The 19,984-nt window shown below is 36.6% G+C and overlaps 1 protein-coding gene and 1 pseudogene across 7 annotated transcripts in view; both read left to right on the forward strand.

Moving 5' to 3' along the window:
* The window catches only part of LOC148006609 (uncharacterized), a 2,902,548-nt pseudogene that overhangs the window by 877,347 nt on the left and 2,005,217 nt on the right, over positions 1 to 19,984 (forward strand).
* LOC134485553 (uncharacterized) overlaps positions 1 to 19,984 on the forward strand; it is an 84,699-nt gene that overhangs the window by 20,061 nt on the left and 44,654 nt on the right. For 2 of the 7 annotated variants that reach the window (XR_015673082.1, XM_087638936.1), the window contains exons 3-5: positions 11,143 to 11,230; positions 11,550 to 11,578; positions 14,580 to 15,143. Coding sequence is in view for 1 of the 7 variants with exons in the window: in XM_087638936.1 (XP_087495062.1) it covers positions 11,143 to 11,230; positions 11,550 to 11,578; positions 14,580 to 14,680 (218 nt within the window). In the remaining 6 variants the exon portion in view is untranslated. Of the gene's footprint in view, positions 1 to 10,558; positions 10,622 to 11,142; positions 11,231 to 11,549; positions 11,621 to 12,888; positions 13,471 to 14,579; positions 15,144 to 17,518; positions 17,543 to 19,984 lie in introns of those variants that run through there. The other 5 variants (XR_015673089.1, XR_015673074.1, XR_015673068.1 and 2 more) reach the window with 5 other exon arrangements.

Genomic DNA, 19,984 nt, shown 5'->3' on the forward strand with positions numbered 1-19,984 from the left:
CATTTTGATTAATACATTTGTATCTTACCTGTGTTGAACTTTTCCTCAAAAATTGTTTTAGACTTGGTCATTAAAAAGTACTGATAGATCTATCATCCTCTGTCATTAATATATTAGTCCATGTGAATCAGAGTACACAGAGATGTTTGGAAGACAAAGTTTCGTGTTAGCATGAAATTCTTGCCAGGGCTTTGCCAACTTTTGGCTGTATGATCTGAAGATTAGCTAACCTAATGCTCCTGTGCTTCCCACCATGGTGATAATGGACTAAATTCCTGAGAGTGTAAGCCAGCCCAATGTCAGTTTTCCTTATCAAAGTTGACTCAGTAACAGTGTCTCTTCACAGCAATAAAACTGTAAGACACCTATTCACCTACTTTTTTTTGCCCAGTGAGATTGTTCCATCTGTTTCTGGCCCCCAATTATTTATTTATTTAATTAACTTTATTTTCCTTTTTTTTTTTTACACCAAATAATTTCTTTCTGAGCTTTCATTTACCCAATCTAGATTTATTCCTTTCTGATCATTTTAGCACTTGTCTTTCTTTATTGAGTATTACTACCCAAATTTTTCTTAATTTTGAGTCTTCTTGATGGTCATAGTTGTGTATGTTTGCCCCCAATTGACAGCAAATTGCTGTCAATATGTATGTCAGTGTCATTTTTTTTAACCCGTGCAGTTGACAGATACATATTTGTCATTTAAGATCTCTTCATATATCACTGTGCTTGATTGCCTGGTTGTCTTCATACTGGTTTAGATGATTTCACCTTGTTTCTCTGGGTCTATGGCTAATTAATTAATTAATTAATCAATTAACATGAGTACACTGTAGCTGTCTTCAGACACATCAGGATAGGGCATCAGATCCCATTACAGATGGTTGTGAGCCACCCTGTGGTTGTTGGGAATTGAACTCAGGACCTCTTATCCACTGAGCTATCTCTCCTGCCCAGGTCCATGCCTCTTAAGGTATGTGCAATATTAGCCCTCTTTAGTCCTTACTATAGTTCCTTGTTAAATAGACATAAGGTAGAGTTACATTTTCATTACTGTATTAATTGTACTGTTGTTGTCTCTGTGATGACTGAATCTAACTATTTTATCTTTTCGTTGAGTTAAAGTTAAGTACTAATAAATCAAGATATTTGATTAACGAGAGCAGATCATACTGTTTATAATTACAAGTTTTGCTGGTAAAGTGTTATGTCAGAGTGGATTCTGGTACAGCTTTTAGTGTTAGCCTGTTGAAAATGCAAAAATTTTGTTCAACATACCTTGGCAAATTTAATTTCTTAGATTTGGTCATACATACTCTGAGAAGCTAAGAATGTTATAAACAAAATCACTGCTTTTTATATTCACTACTTAAGAAACTCCTCAATTCTCTATCGCACCTTATGTAGGAAAAAGCGAAGGAGGAAAAGAGTGCAGTGGTACTATTTTAATTCTTATATTTGGTCTGAAGTTTCTTTTATCTTTGTTTCCTTATGGTGTTTGATTTAGGACATTAAGGTCCTTTTCGGTTCTTTCACTAGTAGTGAGGGGCTGACTGTAGAAAGACCCTTGGCTTTTTTTGTTTTGAGCCCTTTAGGTCTTTTGACTGTCCTGTATAGCCTTCAGCCTGTGTATTGATGTTACACAGCCTGCAGTGTAAGCAGTTGATATAGCTGGTCTTGCTACCTGTGTCCTGTGCCCTGTTTAGAAGTGGAGGGATGTTGGAAATCAAAGTGTGCTTGGGAAGGTTGACTTGGGAGAGAGATGCCTAGACCAGCCCATTGTTATCTGTGAGAAAGCTTTGGAAAGATACCTGCTGTGTTTTCAGTTGCTAATTTTCAGTTGTGAAGGCCTCATCTCAGGCAACCTTGACTTCCTGTCTTTTTTTTTCTCTCAGATTCAGGAAACCCCAACTATGTTGTGGCATTGGCGCCACCTTGTGTCCCAGCTCAGGGCTGGTGTGGTACCTCTGGTTGCCTAGGTTTGCTTGGGGCTTGGGCAGGGAGCATCTCAGTTAGCTCTCTGTACACCCTTTAGATTCATGCTTAATTTCCACCCTGAAGCAGCTTTAGAGTGAAGCCCTAGTTGTTAATATTCAGTGGATGGGGGTGGATTTACGTATCAGGTTACTTTGGTTCTAAACCAGACATGGCATTGTCAATTTGGTACTAAAATTTCCAACCCTAACAGCCCATGTAAAAGACACACAATCCAAATATTTTAATAATAAGTTATATGCCTAGATTGGGCATATCTAATACAATACTAACTTATTTCCCAATTCTAAGACTCCTTATTATTTCTGGTTTCTCCCAGCCACAGGATTCTGGTGCATAGTGGCTTCCTTCACTCCTCTTCCTTCATTCTTTTTCTCCTTCTACCTGCCACCCCCTCCTGAGCCTCCAGTCCCACCTTTCCTATCCACTACCCAATCATAGGCTCTAACCTTTTATTGACCTATTAAAGTGGAGAGAAGGTTCACATAGCATCACCTACGTACATGATGCTCTGCTTGTGGGGTGGGAGCAACCTCTCTTGAGGAACCAATATGAACAATAATATACAAGCAGCATCAAGCCAAACCACTACAGTTTACTCGTAAGATCTCAGTTTTTAGTACAAAATCCAATAATGTTAGTTGTTTAAACGTGTGTCTTACTATATTTCTTACACAGCTGTTTTCCAAATGTGGGTTTGTCTGGTGTTCTGTACCAGCATAGAGTATTCATCGTTAACAGTGTTTTTCTTGCCACCAATACATGAATTTTTGTTGGATATGCTTAAGAGTCATAATGGTTTTACACAGGAAAGCTAATTGTCAGAATTTTGTTTTGTTTTTGAGTCAGGGTTTTCTGTATAGCCCTGGCTGTCCTGGAACTCACTTTGTAGACCAGGCTGCCTTCAGACTTACAGAGATGTGGCTGCCCTCTGTCTCTGAATGCTAGGGTTTAAGTCCTGTGCCCAGCTTGATATTTTTCTTTGTCATTCTCTCCCTCTCTCTCTCTCTTTTTTTTTCTTTGCCCAAGTCAATGGATTTTATTTGGTCACAGGGTCACAGGCCAGGTATGGCCCCAGCCTTATTTGACCTTCTTTGGGGCTCAGGTTGTTGGTTTGGCTGAACTTCTTGTAGCAGTTGACTACACTGTGTGCAGGCATGAGTAGCACTTGTGGCAGATCATCTTGTCACAATTGTAATTCTGGACAAGGCAACAAAGGGATGACTCGATGATGCCACCGTGCAGACGCAGCACCAGGTGGAAGGTTGACTCTTTCTGGATGTTGTAGTTGGACAAGGTGTGCCCATCCTCCAAATGTTTGCCAGCGAATATCTGCCCTGCTGGTCGGTGGGATGCCTTCCTTGTCTTGGATCATTATTGATGGTGTCACTGGGCTCAATCTCAAGAGTAATGGTCTTGCCCATTAGGGTATTCATGAAGATCTGCATGTTGGCATCTGCTATTTGGCCTCCTTGTTGAAGAGAAAGAGTGGGTTGGGGCTTTTGGGGTTTTTTGTTTGTTTGTTTTGTTTTTTCTTTTTAATACTTAGATCATTTTGTTGACTTCTCGGTGTTTGTTGAGGGCTGGTATGATTTGCATTTTAAATATATTTACCTGGATCTTCACTGCTTGCTCTGCCTTAACAGGCAGGTGTACTTTGATTTGGGACTGAATAGACTTTTTTTTAATTGTTTCCAGTCTGTGTTCTTCTTTCACTGGCCTTTTATGAGTCAGTTTTTCACAGAATTGGCTGTCACAGTGCACGAAAGATTCGGCCAGAGCTTGAGACACGTAGAAATGGGTGGCAGTTTTAGGACCTGTAACATCATATTTTGGAACACCAGGGGGATTATTAGAAGTAATGTTATTATAAAGTAGTCTTATCCTAATAGTTGGGTTATAATAATCCTTATTAACAATCTCTGGTCATTGTAATTCAGTAATTTTCCTTATGAGATAATATTTACTTTCATCTCCATAAATATAATTGTCATGGGGCAGAACTAGTAACAGCTTATAATGAAAGAACAATTCCCTGTGTATATAGACTTTGGTTTTTTGTGAACTTCTTTTTGAAATATGTCGAATTATAACAGCAGTATTGTTGGTATCAGGAATTGCCTTGAGCAGCAACACTATTTGGTAACTGTTGACATGGAAACAGCCCTACTTTCCCAGTATTCCTTTGGTCCAAATCCCAACTCCACGTGGGAGTAGTTATGTCATATTCCAAATGAAAGGCAGACTTCTTCTGCCCTCATGCTCTCTCTTCTCTTCATTCTTTTCTCTTCTTTCTCTCGCCCCTTTCCCTTGTCTTGTTCTCCCATTAAATCTCACTAAGTGGAACTGTTTTAGTTTTGTGTGCTGTATTTTAATGGGTGCGGTGGGTACTTTATTACAAAGAGATTTCAATAACAACAAGTATGATAATTTAAGAGCTTGGAAATCAGACTGACTGGAAATAAATTCCAATTTGGGCACTCACCAGCTGTTGAACTTATATTACTAATATAAAGGTTGTGGGTGATAGTAATTTTTCCCTATAGTGTTGTGAGAATTAATCTAACTCCTTGTAATCCTCTTGTGTTTTATTACTTATCAACAACATTGGGTAGTAGTAGCCATTGTAATTGTTTCATTAAATAAAATTTGTAGAGTTGTGCAGAATGGAGTTTATCAAAGCTAAATAGGTGAAACTACACATAACTAAATTGTATAATAAGATTTATCGGGCTGGAGAGATGGCTCAGTGGTTAAGAGCACCCGACTGCTCTTCCAGAGGTCATGAGTTCAATTCCCAGCAACCACATGGTGGCTCACAACCATCTGTAAAGAGATCCGATGCCCTCTTCTGGTGTATCTGAAGACAGCTACAGTGTACTTATATATAATAAATAAATAAATCTTTAAAAAAAAAAAAAGATTTATCTTATAAAATTATAATCTTAAAGGAAGAAGGTTAGAATGTAGAATAGGAAATAATGCTATGCTATTGTTAGAAATGATTTACCATTCTATCAGAAAACTGAAGAAATGGAAATTCATCTATTAAAGTGGTGTACAGTCCATAATATATTCTACATTATGTTAACATTATTCTTAAATGTGATTTTTTAAAATTGACTAAATATGTCTTTAATGAGAAGAATTAGTTTGAGTTTGAATACTCTTTTTTTTCCATTTAGGCAATATGTCAGTATTGAGGGCACCCAGACATCAGAGCTCTGGAAGGCATGTTGATACTGTTTTCTTCTTTGTCTCCTGGGTGTAAGAAGTATAAGAGATCTTAACGATCTGTATTCTTGTTTGTTTAAAAAAATTGATACATAAGAGAGAGTGTGTATGTATGTATATGTCTGTGTGTCTGTGTGTCTGTGTGTGTGTGTCTGAAATGATAACAATATATTCTTTCAAAAGTATTTTCTTTTTTCTCAATTAAATTTATTCATTTGTTCAAATTGGCTACCCCTTATTATCACAGGTATTGAGAAATTAGAATCCTACTGCATTAGTGTGTGTTGAAATATACAGAGGAGAGTGTGTTAAATTGAGGACTCTGTTATCTCATATAGGTGAGAGTTTCTGGATATTTTCTATATCTTTTTATTGCTCATTAAGGGGAATTTTCTGCTATACTGTGTCTTCAGACTTTCTCTTCTGTTCAAATAACTCTCCTCCCTTAATGTAGGTAAACATAATAACTTCTGGGTTTTGGATAATTCTGTATCATTGAGTTGAGTCAACTTGGCAGTCTGTTTTGCAAATGAAATTTCAGGTTTATGTGTGTACTACTTACTCGTATTAGAAGCATTTATTTAGCATTTTTCTTTAGTTCTTTCTGGACAAGATAGCTACATTTGCAGTTTCGTTTGAACGTCAGTTTTTCCCTTATGTGAAAATACTAGAAAATTCTAGATTCCCAACAAGACTTTAGTTGGGAAGTAACTATACCTATACCTAGGTATAGTATCTATACCTAGGTAGTTTTGACTCAGCTCTGAAAGGGATTTTTTTGAATGTAAAGGAATTGATTTTAGGCTAGGGACACTTACCTTCTGGTCTATTGTTCTTTTGTCTGACTTATGTAGTGAGGCAGGAGAGCTTGTGTGTTATATGTCTCTTTGTTCTGAGCCCCCTGCTCTCTAAATCTATTTATACCTACTTATACCAGAATTACAAAAGTCTGATTGTAGTTTTTTGTCTCATTTTCTTCTCCTACAATCTGAAACTGGTATCCGAGTTGCCTGTTTTTCATTGTAAGAAATCAAAGGCTACAGAAAACTGACTCTGCTGCTGTTAGATTGAGTCAGTTCATCAGAGCCATGTTTGTGGAGCAAGCTTTTAATCCTAGCAGGTGAACCTCTATGAATTCCCGGCCAGCCTGGTCTACATAGAACACCTTTTCATCCTGATGCTAACACCCTGCTGGAGTGGCATTATTACCAGAATAAACTGAAAGGAAAAGCAGGTGCACATAAGTTCTTTAAAGCAATAGTCCTCCCATGGATGGTCTCTGAATGTTGGTGTTGGTGTTGGTGCATTAGAAGTAAAAGTAGAATTGGAATAATTAGCTCTTTGAAGGCTTTAAGAATGCTAGCGACTGTAGAGAGAGTATCTTGTGCATTTGTATGGATATATCACCTTTCAGTTAAAAAAAAATTATGGCCTATAGGAAAGGATAGAATAGAAGGTGGGACATCCGGAAGGCAGAAAGAATTCTGGGATAGAGCCAGGTCGGAGAGACTTGCCCTGGAAAATGTGACCAGACAGACCCGTGGTTCCTGGGCACATGTAATGAGCCACATGGCGGAATGTAGATTTGAGTAAGTGGGTTAGAATTTGTCAGAGAAGAGTCTAGCTCTCTGGCCAAGGTATTTGTTAATATATTTTGAGTCACCGTCTAATTTCTGGATGCATGGGGCTGGGAGGAAGAACCAGGTCCAAACTTCCACAAGTGACAACATGAATCCAAACAAAATCTAAAGCTGAGGATTGACCACTGTATAGTTTTGATTTCTGGAACTGGAGGATGATGTTCACCTGGAACTCAATACCAAATTAGGTTGGGAGTGAAAGCATGATTTTTTCATATTAACTAGATGAGCTATTAGCAATTTGGCTTATGTCACCGTGCAGACACTGAAGTTTATGTTCTTCAGTATTTTATAGAACTTAAAATCAGACACCATGGTACCTAACCTCGGCTTTCAGGAGATGACACCAAGAGAACAGAACTTTCAAGGGAAGGCTACAGAGCAGGAAACCCCGCTCAAGGAAGGACACAACCACTATTGTAACCAGAGTCTAAATGCCTCATTTGAGTGAGTTGGTTTCTTAGAAAACATATTTCCATAACCGTCTTGGAAAATTAGTCCTTTACAATCACAAGATCTTCATTTGTTTTACTACCTTGCATTACAGTTCCAAAGAAATTGGCAAGTCTTTCCTATTGGTTTCCTTGTAGAATAAATTGTAAAACCACAAATATTAAAAGAAATCATAGTTTTAGGAACACATTAACGAGAAGATAGACATATAGCACAGTAGAAAGGATCTAGATTTTGGTTTTATCCCAGTACTTCTGTTTCCTGTTTTGTCAGATTTAAAAAAAACAATGGTTATGTTAGAAATGACCCTGTTGAGGCAAAACAGAATCTGGCCATCTGGATTTCTTTTCAGGAATTAGTCTTTCTTAGTTGCCATCATCTGCTTACACGGTGCACCGGGAAGGGTGATTGTAGACACACATTTAAAATTTATATGTGTTTCAGTTTTTCAAGTTTTCTAGGGCTCTTATTAGCTGTTAAATGTTTTCAGAAAATTTTGAGATTAGTGATTTGTGTCAGTAGATCTTGGGATAACTTCTTGAGCTTGTTGAGTCTTTGTTTCATTGCTTGTGTTCAGTTTCTTCAGCATACTTGTGTACCATGTTGCTTTTTCTTTCTGAATTTCCTTCTTTGTATTATTAAATAGATAAAAATTTAAGTTCTAGAAAGCAAGGGATGTGTAACTGAAGGAAGTACACAGTACGTGTCCCATGCTGAACACTAAGAAAATACTTAGTGATCATCTGTCAAAATGAGGGAAAAAAAACTGTTGTGCATGTTTGGTGGTGTTTCTAAGTTCCTTTGTTGCTCAGTCTGGTGGGTAGACGCCAAGTCAGCTGCTTGTTTTAGTAGTCTCCATCTAGATTTTGACCTGGGAAGGTGCTTGTTCTTTGAAAATTGCAGGAAACTAATCGTCTTTTGTCTTGCTTTCCATCACTGGCTGGCCAAGCATGGTTTTGCAGCAGAATATTTTCTTTGCTTACTTAATTAGCTGCATCTTATTAACCACTGGATTTTTAAAATAGTTGACATCCTTTTATAATTCATATCTTTTTCATTTCTTTTGGATGGGCCATCAGAAGTCAAATATTAGAGGAAATGTTTAAGTTCCACAAAATGAAATATTCCTTTCCTTTAAAAAAGTGGTCATAATACCTTGATACTATATTCTTGTTTTAACTTTATGACATTCATTTTTGTATCTTAAGGTCTTTGACCCATTTGGAGCCTGTAAAAGTATTTGCTAGATATAGAAGGACTAGATTGTCTTTTACTAAATTTACAACCAAACCTGTGCCTAAAACTCCTTTTCCAATGCCTTTCTTCTACTTTTTTCCAATATCACATTCTCTGAGTCATTATTAGACATTGCACAAAAATTAAATGTACTAAGAGTCATTTTAGAAGTTAGTATCTTTGACTTCTACACATTAGCTCTATAAAAATTAGGTCTAATATTGAGTTGTATTGTCAGATGAAGCATCTTTCGTGTTTTTTGGAAACTGGATTTCTTGTTCCTTATATTAAGAAATTAGGTCAATGTAACCAGAGCATTTGATCCATCTGTGACTTCCTTTGTGTGCTGTTTCCTGAATCATCTCTTTGATGATTCTGTTTAGAGCTATTTAATCTCTGCACATGTTTGGGGCCTTTTACAAACCCTTCCTGGATTCCCAGGATGCCGATGTTTTCTGCGCTGTTAGCAACTTTACTTTTCATTCTACAAGAGCAACAATTTAAATTCTATTAGTCACAGACTGAGTCTCAGTGATTACTCTTTCAAAATTTTGTGTCCTGGTCTCTGATTTCTCCAACTATTCCTCCACATCCTTTCTCCATGTGCTTGTCTAGTTTGCCCTCCAGAGAGGACTGTGTATCCTTGTATTTTCACGAATCTCACATAGAGTAGCTCACTCTGCTTGTGGAGAGACCCATGCACTCTGCTGCACTGTGGAGCAGGTCAGCTAGCCCAGTGAAGAGGAACACTCTGGTGTTTCCTCTAAGGCCATGGCAGTGGGGATGCATGGCCCACACTCAGTAGTCAAAGATGAACTATGCATTATTTCCAAGTAAGTGTCTTATTTTAAAAGTCTTTAAAATATAACGGTTATGTAATAACTTCCTTTTAAAGCTTAATTCATGGTTGTAACTTTGGAATATAATATATCATGGCTGTTGTCTTTGCTTAGTGGCATTTTCTGTTGGTTTGTTATTGATGACCCTTAAATTCTTGCAGATTAAATAGTGGACTGTTGTGAAAACACTGGATGATCTGCTCAGTTTGTCTTGAGTTTGTAAGAATGTGACACGTACTTACATTTTACCAGAAGCCATAGCTATGGGTGCTAGGATCTGAAAATATCTGTATGGGCTGGGTATTAGGTAAAGATGTTGATGGTTATTGGTCAGATAAGGAAAAGTTATTGGTGGGGTTGGCATGGTGCTTCTTGTATTTAAATGCTCCCTACATACTGGCTCCCAAGATCTGGAAGCCCTGAGGAGCAGATCCTCAAGTACCCCAAGTGATGCTTTGTAAACTTTGCTTCTTAGTTTAACTCATCAAAAGTGGATAGAGTCTGTGATTAGGCAATAGAAGAAGAAAGTGGGACTTGAGGATGGAGTGGAGGGTCTCAAGACAGAGGAGAAGGGGGAACAAGAGAGGAGACCAAGGGAGGAGGAAGCCACCATGTGAGGAGATGGACCCTGAGCATATGGCCTGGAAAAAACAGCAAGTAACAAGGGACATTATGGCATGGAAATAGGTTAGTATAGCTGTAAACCTGCCCAATTAGGCTTATGACTTGTAAATAAAGTACCTGGATTGTGTGTCTTTTATTTGGACTAGTTAGAGTGTTTAATTCCTTTTTTAATTGGTGCCTTTGACCATGATATTAAGTCTCATGCTCTACTGAAATGAAGTTAGATATTGTACTGTGCATTTCTGGTGGTGCAATAACTTTGCTGTTTTTCATAGAGCAGTGAGGTGTTTCAATATGTGTGAAAAAGAGGCAGTGAGTAGTTTTTTAACCTCTGTGCTACTGCAGTGTACACAGAATAGCTTTGTTTGGAATTAGCAAAAGTGATAGATTTGGGTCTTGCTTTACTAACAGTGTTGTTTGTAGCAGAAAAAGTTCTATAAAAGCACACATCATGCTTAACCTAATAGTATTATCGACAGCAATTACCAATTTCTTTAATATACTCATCCATTATTAATGGACTTCTTTATGGTTCAGGTGCCGGGCACATTTATACATCTGGGTGAGATTGCAAATTTGGTTTGGATATTACAAATGCTGGTAAGCTGTTTTTCTATCGAAACTGGAATTATGTTCTGTAAAGCAGTTACTACTGACAAAAATTGAGCTCAGGTTTTTTAGTTGAAGGTGCACTTGTTTCATGACAAGTAGAAAATAATGCTGTTAGACTGTTTTTACCTGTGCGTAAAAGAAAAACTTTAATGTTTAAGATAAAGTGTCATTATAGTATATAAAAATGTTTACATAATGTGCATATATTTGTGTGTGTGTGTGTGTGTGTGTGTGTGTGTGTGTGTGTGTGTGTGTGCGCGCGCGCGCACGCATGTGGGTATGGATGTAGTGTATAGATGAGATTATCAAGCTACACTGACTTAGTTTCTGGATATGGGAAACAGGAAACCAAACTTCCTAAAAATGATTAGTAAGTTTTTTTTTAATCAAATGGCTGGCAGAAACTTGAAATTTCTTTAACATATTAGTTGTAAGTTCTATAGAAAGTTCTTTTAGGAAAGAAAAAATAAGCATTCCAAGAAACTTCTTTTCTGTTTTTCCTGTTATAGTGAGCTGCATAGTTCTCCTAAGCAAGGAGATGGTCTTCATCCTCCTTACCACTTCCACCCTTGCCTACCCCAGGGACTTTCTGACAAGGTAAACAGAATGGTTTACATTTATTAAAACATGATACTGTGAGTTTATAGTGACGCGTTTTTGTCTGAACACTGCTGAAAAATAAAAAATCAATTTTACTAGTTTTTGTACTAAGTATGGCCATTCGTGCAGGTGTTTGGAACCTAAATATTTGCACCGGAAAATAATAGAAACCATATTTCCTTAATAACATTTATGGAAAATATATTTTAACATAATGATTAAATCTTATTTTAATGCAGACCTAATATCAGATTCATCAGTGAGTAAGAATCCCAATTCTACGCAAAGAAATTGAATTGATTCTGTTTTTTTCTAGAGATGAAATTGCTTCTTGTGGCTATGAAGGTAGGTATGGAGAAGCTAAGTGAGTTCTATTTCTTAATGGATAGTTGATTTTTTTTATATTTTTAGAAAGATTAAGCCTAGCAAGTCAGTTCTACAATTTCCACTTATGAAATATATATTACAAAGGAAATATTTTAGTCTGAGTCCTTCATCTATACTACCATGTAAAGAATTTTAAATAACATAATAGTCCCTAGTGGACCTCCGGTGAAAACCATAATAATAATAATAATAATAATAATAATAATAATAATAGTAATAGTAATAGGCATTGTCATGTTTAGCTTCCTTGAGGTATAAAATGATAAGAAATTGAAAGCTATATTTTTCTTTTTCTTTTTCTTTTTTTATTTGAATGGCATTGGCGAGGCATTATTCGTCAGTCTTTACAAATAAGAAAAACTCGCCTCACAACTGTTCATAACTGCCCTTCTGGGCAGTCTGTCTCTTCACGGACACAGTCACATATATTCAAGAAAACACACAGAAAATTAAGCTGAAACTCGATTTCCTTTTAAATTAAAAGTAAACGATTTTCTACTATTGCTGATGACCAATGTTGGCATCTGTGTGGTGGGTAAAATGAGGCAGGCAGCCGTTGGGAGTCAGTGCTTAAAGCTCTTGATTGGGGGGATCCAGACACCTATGGGGATGCTGCCACAGGCAGCCAGCGACTAGAGATGTTACTCAACAGACAGTTTTCTGAGGGAGCAAAGCTTAAGTTACTGGGGGTTGGCACTCTCTATGATCAGCGAAAAACCTATGAACTCTTAACTCCTTGGGGTCAGTGAGAAAGACCAGGGAAGAGAGAAAATTCACTCACACACACACACACACACACACACACACACACACACACACACACACACACACACACAGAGTTGATGGTAGAAGGAACAGTGTTCCAGCTCATTATACACAAGCCTTAACAGATACACATAGTTGATGGATGCCCTAACCCTTGTGCTTTATTCTTTGTTCCATCACTTATATGTCCCAGCCAAATCTTTCAAGCAGCATTAAATTGCAATGTAATTGTTTTAGTTTTCTTCTAGACAAAGACAGGAGTAATTATTTCATTATTTATCCTTAAAAAGTATTCTTAAAAGACTCACAAATCTAACCACTTATATAAAAATCAGTCATATCTACTTTAAATCCTCAGAATGAGTATCTACTCAAGAGCAATTCTTAATAAATCTCATCAGGAAGCTGAGGGCAAAAATGTGTATAAGAAATCAATTGTTAGTGCCAGAGATGTTGGCCAGTGAGTGATTTGAGGCACCTTAGAATTTTCCCATAATTTTTAGATTATGAGGAACATGCTGGCAGTGAACAGATCAGAACTTGATAACAGCATAACAGCATCAAGTCCTCAGGACACAGTCTTTGGAGCTGTCACACTGAGTAACATCCACACGACTGTGGTAATCGGGGTGGGGGAGGGGGGCGTGGGGGGGGAGGGTGCATACTACATCCTATCTCCATTTTAAACTTGATAAATAATTTATTTTATTTACATGAAAAATGCATGAAGCTTGGGATTTGCTTCTCAATAACTTAAGAGGTTTCTTATTTGTTTGTAGTTCTCTGTGGTGATGTGAATGTTAAGAAAGAACCCGGAAGCCACTGAGTACTAACAGAGTATTATTTATTCTTCTGCTCTTAGCAAGAGGGCAAGAAACACCTGTAGCTGTTTCTTAAGCAGGAATATGTTCAGTGAATTTCTTTAGTGTTTTACAGTTTTCATGGCACACATTCCTTTGTCATATTTATTTCAAGTATTTTGTTGTTGTTTTGTTTTGTTTTAGTTTATTGAGAATAGTATTGCCCCCTTGCTTTCTGTGTTTGTCTTTTGTATATTAAAAAGGATACTGATTCCTGTGCTTTAACTCTGTGTTTTTCAACTTTTATCCATATTTATCAGCCCTAGGAGTTTTTTTTTTTTTATGATTTAGTTTTTATGTATAGAATCTTAAAACCTGAAAATAAACATATATTGATTTCTTCCCTTCTCATTTGTATTTGCTTCATTACCTTGATTTGTTTAATTGCTTGACACTGTAAGAAGTATGTTGAGATGTGAGAAAAGTGAACATCCTAGTCTTGGTCCTGATTCCAACACAAGTACTTTGAATTATTCTCTCTTTTGGATGACTTTAGCTGTATATTGCCTTCATCAAGTTGAGATAAATCCCTTGTATCCCTATTCTCTGCAGGACTTTCCTCACAAATGGAGGCTGTATTTTATCAAAGGTCTTTTATGTATGCCATAGGGTGGTACTTGTACTTATGTGGTAGATTATGTTAATTCTCATGTATTGACGCTTTCCTCCATCTCTGGGATGAAGTTGCCTTAAACCTAATGAGAAATCTGTTTGTGTTACTGCATTTGGTTTACACGTATTTTATTAATGCCTTGTGCACCTACGGTCATCAGAGATGATGGTGTATGATTTTCTTTTCCGGTTCTTTGGTTTCAGCATCAGGATTAGACTCCCAGTAAACGTTTTCTACCTGTTTTTGGAATATCTTACCTTTTCTGCTTTGAGAATGTGGTGGCCGCCATTTTCATACTTTTCTTCCCCTACCTTTATATCAGCTCAAATAGGATTTAGGAACTAATATTGACTTATTGTCAATACAGATTACAATACTGTTCACACTCAAATGGTATACTTCTTGCTTCTGAAGCATGTATGATCTTGGTTCCATTAATATAGGCGGAAATATTTTCAGAACAAAATCTGCTTCCTAAATGTCATAGTTTAGGGCTCACCTGCTTTGTTTTGCAACATACCCTGTTTTTGCTTTTTGTTTGTTTGTTTGTTTGTTTAGTTTTGTTTTTTGAAAAACTGCTTTTATTTGTTGTAGCACAAAACTGCTATTTAGCCTATTAATTTAAAATTAATATTTTGTAATTACATCCTTGATTTATATGAAAACAAGTCACTATACCATTTATTTCACTTCTTAGTGTGTTTTTGTTGAATTTCACCAGGTCCATTAATGAACATAAGAGGAAGGACCATGGAAAGGAGTATATCTCTTACATATTCACAGAAGATTATGCTAAGCAGGAATACTGCATATAAGACCTAAATTTCATTGGAAGAACCTGACTGAGGAAGTGAAAAGGAAAGGATGGGAAATAGGAAAACATTTGAAAATAAGGCTGTTGACAGGCTGGAGAGGAAGGAGGAGATTGAAAATTTAAATTGTGCTACCTGAAACAATGTATTTTCATGGATACAAATATGTCTTTGCCTATTTAAAAAAGTACTAGTTACTATGAGGTAGGATTTATCCATGTCAGTTATGATACAATATGCTTTAGGAATTTAATTCCTGGGGACTTAAATTGAAAGTTAGTGGTATGGTTATTTAAAAACTCATTAAAAACAATTTAAAGAGATAATTTCACACTGTAATTGTGTACTTTTCTCCATTTCCATTGCTTATAGAGATACGTATTACTTCTTACCATCTTTTAAATGATGTTTAGTTACTTACAATAGTTTTTCTTTATGTGAGCATAGTTATAAATACATATGATAATATAAAATAATACAAAGAATAATGTATTCTACCTTACTTATCTGTTTGTAAATACTCATTTGTGTTTGTGTGTGTGTGTGAATATATGTGTGTGTGTGTATGTGTGTGTATGTATACATGTGTATATATGTGTATATATATGTATATATATGTATATGTATGTGTATATATGTATACTAGATAAGATCGATGATGTTATAAAATGCATCTTGAAAGGAACCGGATATAGATCTCTCCTGAAAGACACATCCAGAGCATGTCCAATACAGAAGTCAATGCTATCAGCAAACCACTGATCTGAGAGCAACACCCTTGGAGGGAATTAGATGAAATATTGAAACAGTTGAAGGAGGATGCAACCCAATCAAAACAACAATGCCAACCAAACAGAGCTTCCAGGGCCTAAACCAGTTCCGAAAGACTATACATGGAATAATTCAGGACTCCAACCGCATATATAGCAGAGAATAGACTTGTTGGGGCACCAGGGGAAGGGGAAGCCCCTGGTCTTGCCAAGGTTTGACCACCAGTGCAGGGGAATATGGGGGGGATAAACTGGATGTATAGGGGGAATACCTGTATAGGGGAGGGGGATGGGAGGGAATGGCGGCTTATATACAGGAAATTGGGAAGGGGAATAATGTTTGAAATGTAAGTAAAGAAATATATCTAATAAAAAATTTTAAAAATTAAAATATAGGAACCAAGAAGATATCAATGCCAGTTCTAGCTATAATGTTTAGGTCCTGAGATGGAGAAGGGGAGTTAACAAAAGTGAAGACACTGACCACCTTTTGATTTTCAGGCAAGTGGCCACAAATAACTTGAGCCTTCTATATTTATACAATGACAATTGTGCTTACCCAAGCAGTGATATCATTGCTTACATTATTAAAAGAAATCATAATATCCACATTACAAAAGCTCTATCTTTACACAAATCCCCCAATAGTTCCCCTTCCTCCTTCTCCCATTCCTTGAATCAGTCACCACCTAAACTTATTTTGCATTAAAAAGCACAATTTCAGCAAGACAAAAGAGATGTCTGGCCAGGCTTGTCCTGTAAACATGAAGACATACCAGTCTGGTAGCAAACATGGTTACATAGTTATGCATGGTGAGAGGCCTAATTAAACATTTGTTGGTAAATTATAACTATTTATTTCCTATCATAATTCCCTTTTAATTGCAGACAGACAAGTTCATTTTACAAAGCACATCTTCTGGACATCTTTCTACTATATAGATCTTTGTAAGATGTAATCATTCTAAGAGCCATTTTCAAGTCTCTATCAATCCCACATAATCTGTGCATTTTCCATGTCTCTACTGATCAGATATAGCTTCTTAAAAACAGTTTTGCAAGCAGGACCAACCTCTCTCTACAACTGACACAGACTTGCTCAGTGTGACTGGGTACTTCTCTAAAGATATGATTATAAGTCTCAAATTCCCAGGATTTATGGTAACATCTGGAGGATTGATAGATACAAAAAGAGGTGGCAAACATTTTATCCCTTGAAAGAGTTTTCAGAAAAATGTAGAATCATCCACAGTGTAAGTCAGTGTGACTCCAGATGGCCTTGTCCATGACTGATGAAGTGATACAATTTTGATAATGACTATATGCAGTACAATGAAGAAATGGAGAGCTTGTAGGGAATGCAAACTTGGTACTAAATATAAAGGCCACCAAATTTACCTTGTCAACTGAGAAGTGGTTTCCATGGAATTGCCACAGTAGAATCCTGTCACTGAAGCACTCATATGCTATTCCTTGCAGCAGCTACATGGCCACTGCCAGAAAGAGGTAGCAACTCTGCTAAATTATTTCTGATACATGCATGAGGATCTGAGTGCAGTCTCCAGAGAACATGTAAAAAGTCATGGGACTGTGTTCCAAGCTAATCATCCTGGTGCCTGTGAAATGGAGAAGAAAGAAACCCTGTGGCTTGACAGAGCCCCAGTCTAGCTATATTGGTAATTCCATGGTCAGCTTGAGACCATGTCAGAAAATCAATACAGTAGAGAGTGACTGAGAATGATATCCATTGACCTTTGACCTCCTTATTCACACCTGTGGACATGCACCTGCAGACATATGTACCCCCACATAAACATGTACATACAAAGTACTGCGACCTTATAAGCAGACTCAAGCCTCTTTAGAAAGTTTCATGTCATTTTTAACCCTGCAACATCTCTCATACAGCACACTGTTCCTTATTGTTTGCACTTTATCTTTTTTTAGTTTTAGATATATTATGCCCATTGTCTATCATAATGAATTTCATCTTTAAAAATAACCTCAGAATCATTATATTCATTCAGCCTCCTTGTCTTTAGGCAACAGAAATCATTTTTTTTAATTTATTTTTACAGGAGACTGGAGAGATGACGGAGAAGGTAAGAACATGTACTACTTTTGAAGAAGACCCATGTTAGATTCAAAGAACAAGATGACTCATAATCACTGGTAATTTCAGTTTCAGGGACCTAATACTCTTCCTTTTCTAGTCTCTGCAGGCAACCCTAGACATGCAAATACTCACACACAATTTAATAAAGACACAGCCCCCACATACACATGTTTACAATTTAATTTATTTTCTGGCCTTATTTTTTTTTTTTTACTAGGACAAAGAGGGTAAAATTATACAATCTACTTCAAATTTCTGAAGGGGAACATTTTGCCTTCTCGATAGGAGACAAACCCCTCCAGATTTAGAGGCATCTAAATCCAAGTTGACACAAGTGTCCGTCATATACATTAATGTGCCTTTTGCATTGTCTTTTACTTTTCCATAATGGGTATTGCTTACAATTGTGTTGCTGCAGATTTGGTTTTACCACAGGCTTCTATGATGCTCTGAGCTGCTTTGATTTTAATTTCTGCTCCTCTCTCTATTAGCTTCTCACCCTACATTGTTATTCTATCTTATCATTCATTTTATAACATCCATGCTCCAAAAATTTGAAGAAGATAACAATGGCTGCTTAAAGTGTACTTCTTTTCCTTATAGTCACTCTATTGAAAAACATAGACTTTTGCCTTTAATTGTTGTTTTGTTTCTTTGACACAAGCTTTTTCCTTGAGTATAATAATATTGTTTTACTCTTTTAAATTTATCCTTTCCAAGTAAGACAATAGAAAACTTGTGGGGGTGCTTTGTAAATGAATATGAGGATGATCCCTCTTGTCTATATTTTGATGTCTTCTACATTTGAAAAATGAGTGCTGATTCAGCAACTAAATCCTACACAGGCAACCACTGTGGAGAGTCCAGTGGAAGTATTCCAGGACTCCTGATGGATGTCAGCTCCCCTTGGACTCATACACTTGACATTTTTAACTAATATATTACCCTAAACCCAGGTTTTGGGGTATTTTTTCTCATCCTCTACTTCATATCTCAGAAAGAATGAAGAATATCATATTGGAACAAGGTCACTTGATTCTATTTCACGATGTGACTAAGAAACCTGGAATCTCCTAGTAGTATTCATGGTTTGGTTATAAAGGAGAACATTTTGTTTTATTTCTCTAGTTACATATAGTACATTTCAGTGTAGATGCCTATTCCTCCACCATGCAAGGAAAGGTCCCTATAAATCTAAGTGATACAAATACAAGTGCTATTGTCTGGTCACCCTGGTTACACAATACAACTGTGGAAAAGTCTCTGGAATCTACATGCCCCATATTTAAGTTTTTTGATTCATCAATCTGAGTAATACATGTTCATGAGTCTGAACTTATAGTATCCAGGAGTTGTTTAGCTTATATCTGCAAGACCAAGTTGCTTTCATATGAACTATATATGTATTCTTCTTTTAATTCTCAATATTATGTTCTGTTGCTGTGTAATACTATGCAGAAATTCCATGTATGTAATTTTTTTCTTGCTTCAGAAAGGGGTGAAACGGAACACACATATGTATAGGGATACTTTCTCTAAGTCTGAGTATGTATCAGCTTTACAGAATTCTTACCATATCTCATGTCAACCTATTTCCTTACTTTAATTTATGCATATATTTTAAGTCCTATATTTATAGAATTCTAATTTTCTGATTCTTTTAGTTGAGTATTTGCTTGTTTCTGCATGTGATTGCACACATGTGGATGATGGAGTCCAATTTATGGCATTCATTTCCTCCTTCCATTGTGTATGTCCCAAGGACCAAACCAAGGTTAACTGCCCTGGCAACAAATATCTTTACCTACTGAGCTATTTCACTCTTCCTAGTATGTTCATAATTTATTGTTGCATGCCGAATTGCTACTCCATGCCAAAAAAGGAATGTTTTCATGCTGGTGTGTGCTACAATCTAAAACATTTCTTTAGATTAAGACATTGTCCTCTTTAATACCCTATTATGATACATATAATATCTGTGGGCATGCAGAAACACATATACACACATAATTTCACTGACATACACTGTCGGTGCCCAATGCCAGCACCGACTCGGTACCGATAATCGGGTGAAAACCTGCGGGATTAAAGAAACACACACACACACAGGTTATTATTAGCCATTCTTTTGTAAAATTTTTAATGATATCACTACAATACATAAGCTTAGAGATATACACCCACAAACTCTCACCTACAAACTATATAAGAAGGTTTTTTATCAACGTGATATAAAACTAGAGATAACTTGGAAGAAGAAATCTTAACTGAGAAAAAACTCTTCATAAGATTGTCCAATGAAAAAGCCTGTGGGCACTTTCTTGATCAATAATTTTGTTGGAGGGCCCAGCTCACTGTAGGTTGTCCCACTCCTGGGCTTATTGTTCTAGCTTTTATAAAAACACAGGCTGAGCAAGCCATAAATATA

This window comes from Rattus norvegicus, chromosome 2 (genome assembly GCF_021556685.1).
Source record: "Rattus norvegicus strain SHRSP/BbbUtx chromosome 2, alternate assembly SHRSP_T2T, whole genome shotgun sequence".
Taxonomy (NCBI): Eukaryota; Metazoa; Chordata; class Mammalia; order Rodentia; family Muridae; genus Rattus; species Rattus norvegicus.